General features: G+C 45.9%; 1 protein-coding gene across 6 annotated transcripts in view; it reads right to left on the bottom strand.

Annotated features, from left to right (window-relative positions):
• Ikzf3 (IKAROS family zinc finger 3) overlaps positions 1–5,601 on the bottom strand; it is a 50,826-nt gene extending 45,225 nt beyond the window's left edge. For 4 of the 6 annotated variants that reach the window (XM_059271695.1, XM_059271694.1, XM_059271691.1 and 1 more), the window contains exon 1: positions 5,343–5,601. In XM_059271695.1, the coding sequence (XP_059127678.1) occupies positions 5,343–5,355 (13 nt within the window). In that variant the 5' untranslated portion in view covers positions 5,356–5,601. The remainder of the gene's footprint in view (positions 1–5,342) is intronic. The other 2 variants (XM_059271693.1, XM_059271692.1) reach the window with 2 other exon arrangements.
• Positions 5,602–6,477: the final 876 nt, after the last annotated feature.

The raw sequence follows: 6,477 nt of genomic DNA on the forward strand, positions 1-6,477 counted from the left end.
TATTCTCTGTCTCTCTGTCTCTCTGTCTCTCTCTCTCTCTCTCTCTCTCTCTCTCTCTCTCTCTCTCTCTCTCTCTCTCTCTGGTTTTTCTAGACAGGGTTTCTCTGTGTAGTTTTGCGCCTTTTCCTGGAACTCACTTTGTAGACCAGGCTAGCCTCGAACTCACAAAGATCTGCCTGCCTCTGCCTCCCGAGTGCTGGGATTAAAGGCGTGTGCCACCACCGCCTGGCCCTGTTATTCTCTAAGCAGAAAACAAGATTTTTTTTTTTATGTTGGAACATGGAAACATCATCAAGAGCTCTGGAGAGAAGGCTCAGTAATTAAGAACCCTTGCTGGGCTTCCAGAGGACAGGGGTTCCATTCCCAGCACCCACATCAGGGGCTCACAAATGCCTGTAGCCCTAGTTCCAGGAGATCTGACATCCTGTCATCTGTCATCCATGGGCATCTGCACATATACGCACTTAGGCATACACATAAAATAAGTAACATTTCAAAATGTTTCAAAACATTTGGTTAGCTCCTGTTAATCTTTTCTGAGCTGTGGACCTCTTAAAATGTATATATGCCGAGTAACGTGGAACAACAAGCTACCAAGAGATTTTTCTCAAACCCTGAGATAGAAGGCTGAGAAATTCTGCCCTAGACCTTTAAATTAGCTCAGGCTTAAATGAAAGGTGCCTCTACACTACGCCTCGTACAAACAGTAGTTTGGCATTCAAATCTTCTCACAAGTGTCCCTAAAGGAAATTGGAAATATTATGCTTCTCCTTTATACACTGAGACATTAAGACGGTACTAAACTGACATTTATAATTTTTCATCATAGTTTACTTTTTTTTTTACCCAAGATAGGGTTTCTCTGTGTAGCCTTGGCTGTCCTGGAACTCACTCTGTAAACCAGGCTGGCCTCGAACTCACAGAGATCCGCCTGGCTCTGCCTCCTGAGTTCGGGGGATTAAAGGCATGCGCCACCACCACCCAGCATAGTTTACTCTTAAACAAATCCACAAATATTTCTTTGTTATAAATACTGATGGATCTGGGTGTGTCTAATCTTTTAATATTGTGATGTAATTTTGTCACCTACAAATTCACATTTAAGAATCACACAATTGAGTTACAAAAAAAAAGTTACAAAATGCCTCAGAGTTTTAAGTAAACTTAAGAGTTCTGTGTTGGGCTATATTCATAGCTGTCCTGGGGTGTATGTGGCCCATCAGTCCCAGATGGAACACACCCAGAACTGTTATTACATCTTTCAGGCTGGTGAGATGGTGCAGTGGGTAAAGGTGTTTGCCACCAGGGCTGATGACCAGAGCTCAGTCCTCAGAACCCACTTGGTGGAAAGAGAGTCAGCTTTGGCAAGTTACCTTTTCATCACACATAATAAATGAATTAATAGATGTAAAAAAGTATCTATTGGACACCAGTATTAGTCATGTGATTTATCCTGCCATAAATTAACAAATATATAAATAAGCTTTTTTTAAAAATATATAAAGGATTTCTCCATGAACTTCTATTCCAGTGTGCTTTCCCCATAAAACCTTATCCTCATGAGCTGCTCTCACATGCTGTATTCTTCTATTGCTCTGTAGCTACACTCTAAACACCCTGTTGTATGTCTCCTCATTAAAATTACATAAGAAAATGTGTTTTTCATTTTTTGGTTGCAATGAGGTACCACATGTAAATAAATTATACATTGAATTTTTTTTTTTTTTTTTTTTGGTTTTTCGAGACAGGGTTTCTCTGTGTAGCTTTGCACCTTTCCTGGGACTCACTTGGTAGCCCAGGCTGGCCTCGAACTCACAGAGATCCGCCTGGCTCTGCCTCCCGAGTGCTGGGATTAAAGGCGTGCGCCACCACTGACCGGTGGCTTTAGAGATTTTTGAGTTTAATGTCATGGCAGCTGTTCCCAGGCTGAACGCCTCTGTTCCTGCTTTGTGCCTTTTGTGATAGTGCATACCCACACCAACTATATTCATTAACTGCACAATAATGTGAAGTTATTTTATAATTTCTGTATCCTATTTACTCCATATATAGAGAGATTTCATCTCTCACATCATTCTCCTTTACAATAATTAGAAATAAGTAGCATGCCACTTCCCCTCTCCACACACAAATGGCACTGTGAGCCAGGTAGGAATTTGTTCAGTCCCTAGTCTAGCGGTGAGCTGGTGAATGCTTAATAGTTAACACGGGCTTTGGGAAATCTCGTTCATTTCAGTGCTATAAATACTCCACACCGCCAGTTTCGAGCTACCAGTGAAGCCTGCCAGCTCGTGCAACTCCTGAAAATTTCACAAGTGACTTACATGCTGGCTCTGGCACACCACTGGGATTCCCTCTGTCCCTCAGTAGGATGTCTTCATGTGGTATCCAACTGCACCAGGAGCCATCATGCCCCATTGCCCTGGCTAATGCCAAACTTCATCTGAGCCCAGAATCCACTTGGCAGGAGCAGCTGCTGTGAGATGCAGGCTCCTGTGGGTGTTTCGTGTGCCCATAAGCCTGACCAAGAAGAGACGCCAACACCACCACACCTCAGAGACCACTGCGAAAGGAGGCAGCAGCCTCTCCAATGAGCCACCAGGAACAGCGGGCTGACCTCTGTTCTAACCATCTCAACTGTCGATTCTCCTGCAGACACTACATGCATGCCTACACATTCCTTTAACCTCACTCTGCTTCGTGGGTTGGCCAAAAAAAAAAAAAGAAAGAAAGAAAGAAAGAAAACCCAGTGATGCTTCTTTTCTGTCAAGAAGACTCAAGGAGGGACATCTTGGTCTTATCATCAACACAGCCACAAGTGGACAGTGGGAGCTGTGACTCTCTGCCCATCTAAACACACACACACACACAGAGAACTTCTGCAGTGGCACACTGCTGATGTTGAAAAATAACTCCTGCAACTCCTGCATCCCATGAGCAGTAGGCCTTGCTCTGGGCGCAAGAGATGTAATATTTTGATAAAACGTGGCACTTCCTTTCGAAGCAGGTTTTTACGTGCGTTGAGCTATACCGCGGAGCTTTGGCGCACAGAGACAGAGGCTGACTCGGTCTCTCCAGCTGCCCCAGCCGTCCCTCCCACACATCTACACGCAGCATAATTAGCATCCATGAACCGCAAAGCGGCTTGTTTTTTCTCCCTTTGGCAGCATCAAAGCCGCCTGTGTTAATGTTTCTTATGAGCACAGGATGATTGTAGACATCAAAAAGATCAGGACTGAAGCATGTCATCTGTAATCTCAGCACTCAGGAGCCTGAGACAGGAGGATTGCCATAAGTACAAGGCTAACTTTCGTTACATAGTGAGTTATAGGCTAGCCTGAACTACAATGGACCCCTTTTCCAATCCTTCCCACCTCCAAACAAGAAACTATGCTACGGAAAGCTACAGAGGCATGGAGCTGTGTTTTCTGAGGAAGAAAGGATTTTGGTTTTTCAGCAAACTTTCTAAGTTTCTAGTTATCTTAAACTATTCTGCTTAAGGTGTCACCATGGAGACCATTTAAGGCCTTCCAACAAAGTATCAAATGCGAATTTTCTCTTGGAACCAGGCAAGACCTTAATAAATACACTGAGGGCCAGAGACATGGCTCAGGAGGCAAGGGTGCTTGCTGCCAAGCCTGGCGACCTGAGTTTGATTCCTGGGATCCCCATAGTGAAAGCAAAGAACTGACTCCCGCAAACAACAGAAGTCTCTGAAAACTGAGGTTGGAACAGGATCACACTGGACATCAGCGTGCCCAGGGATACCAGGGAGCTAGAGATGAGACCTTGAGGGGATGGAGAGCCCTCCCAACAAAGGCCCTGTAGAAAGAGTGTGGAAGAGCCAAGACAGAGCCCCAGTCCTTCCTCATCTGAAACTGAATGGTCGTCTCCACCATTTCCCACAGGAAACGGAAGGAGTCTGCCATGAGCATGCACGTTAGGAGACTGTGATTCTAGATGCATTTACCTAGATTGTCCATCTTTGGAAATTTACGGAGTCTGAGTTAGGCCGCCAATGTCCTGCATTGCTTGTCTTACTGACCCCCTCGTTTTTTACAGTCCCTATTAGCCACTGTTATGATTAGGAGCCAAAATGTCCCCCAAAGACTTGGTGCTAAAGCTAGGTTGCTAACCTGTCAGCATTACTGGGAGGTAGTGGAAACTTCAGGGGGAGGGCCTAGTTGAAGGAAGTGGGTCACTGAGGAGTCCTTGAAGTTTTTATAAAGGTCCCCGTCTCTCTCTCTCTCTCTCTCTCTCTCTCTCTCTCTCTCTCTCTCTCTCTCTGCTTCTTGGCTACCATGAAGTGAACAGCTTTGCTCTGCTGTAGACTCCACCATGATTATTTTGCTGTGGGCCCACAGTGATGGGCAAAGCAGCCATGGTCTGAGACCTCGGGACTTGCAAGCCCAAATCGACCTTCCACTTACTGTTTGGTTTGGTTTGGTTTGGTTGAGCCAGGGTCTTAAGTAGCCCAGAGCGGCTTCAAACTTATTTCATTGTCAAGACTGGCCTTGAACTCTTTGGTTTTTTGTTTTTTTGAGACAGGGTTTCTTTGTGTAGCTTTGGGCCTGGATCTCGCTCTGCAGACCAGGCTGGCCTCGAACTCACAGAGATCCGCCTGCCTCTGCCTCCCAGTGCTGGGATTACAGTGTTTACCACCACTGCCTGGCTTGACTTTGAACTCTTAATCCTCCCACTTCTCCCTCCTATGTGGTAGGATTATAGGCATGTGCTATCTTTCCTCTTTTTATTTTTAGTTTTCTTTTCTTTTCCCCCCTTTTATTGAAAATAGTTTTTTTATCACACGTAATATGTCCTGATTACATTTTTCCCTCCCTCTACTCCTCCCAGTTCCTCCCCGCGCCCCCCTCTCATCCAGATCCACCCCCTTTCTGTCTCTCAGGAGAACACAAACAGGCTTTTAAGGGATAATAATATCATCTAATAAGATGAAACAAACAGAAAGAAAAGAGCCTGAGAGAAGGTACCAGAAACAGAGACCAGCTCATTTGCACACCCAGGAATCCCATAAAAACACTCAATTGGGAGCCACGACATATACCCAAAGTAGTGGCTGTCCTTGAACTTGCTCTGCAGATCCGCCTGCCTCTACCTCCCGAGTGCTGGCATTAAAGATGTGCACCACCACCCCCCACAATCCCCCACCCCCTCACTCCCCCCCCCCCCGGCTAATTTTAAGTTGCTGTTCTCGGATATTTTTGTTACAGCAACGGAAAGCTGACTAATACGACTTCTGCGTGTACTCGAGTCATGTGCTCTGAGCAGCTGCCACACAAACAGGTGGAGTCAGCATGTGTCACATCAGCTGTTCACCCCACCTGCCTTGCACATTTGTGCTTCCAGTCCTCTCCCCAGGGCTCTCACACCAAGTGACAGCAGAAATGTACTCCCTCACAGATCTGAAGGTGTCGGAAGGACCATAGTCCCTCTAAAGGCTCCAGCAATTCTTGGTATTCCTTGCTTGTAGCAACACAACTCTGATCTCTACTTCCTGTCACATGACTTTCTTCTCTGTGTTACTTCCTCTCCTCTTACAAAAACTCCAGCCATAGGAGTTAGGGCTACACTAACCCACTGTGACCTCACCAGCCATAGGAGTTAGGTCTACACTAACCCACTGTGACCTCACCAGCCATGAGAGGGTCACACTAACCCACTGTGACCTCACCAGCCATGAGAGGGTCACACTAACCCACTGTGACCTCACCAGCCATTGGAGGGTCACACTAACCCACTGTGACCTCACCAGCCATAGGAGTTAGGGCCACACTAACCCACTGTGACCTCACCAGCCATAGGAGTTAGGTCTACACTAACCCACTGTGACCTCACCAGCCATTGGAGGGTCACACTAACCCACTGTGACCTCACCAGCCATTGGAGGGTCACACTAACCCACTGTGACGTCATCAGCCATTGGAGTTAGGGCCTCATTAACCCAGTGTGACCTCGTCTTAACTAAGAACATCCACCATGACCCTGTCTCCTCACCATATCTTGCTGGCATTTCAGATCTACAAGGAGGATCCCAGTGTCTTTTGTGTTGAGAGTTGGCTGAGATGCATTCATGGGACACTGAACAGGGCTGTTTCCACTGCTCAAGATTAGTCTGACGACAGTTGCAACTGGACATTAAGAAGAGATAAATAACAATTATTCTTTTATAATAATTTATTTATTTTTATTTTATGTGCATTGGTGTTTTGCCTACAAGTATATCTGTGTGAGGGTGTCAGATATTGGAGTTATAGACAGTTGTGAGCTGCCATGTGGGTGCTGGGAATTGAACCCCAGTCCTCTGGAAGAGCAGCCAGTGCTCCCAACTGCTAAGCCATCTCTCCAGCTCCAAAAATTATTCTTTTTTTTTTTTTTCGACACAGGGTTTCTCTGTGTAGTTTTGGTGCCTGTCCTGGATCTCGCTCTGTAGACCAGGTTGGCCTCAAACTCACAGAG

Source organism: Peromyscus eremicus, chromosome 8a (genome assembly GCF_949786415.1).
Source record: "Peromyscus eremicus chromosome 8a, PerEre_H2_v1, whole genome shotgun sequence".
Classification (NCBI taxonomy): Eukaryota; Metazoa; Chordata; class Mammalia; order Rodentia; family Cricetidae; genus Peromyscus; species Peromyscus eremicus.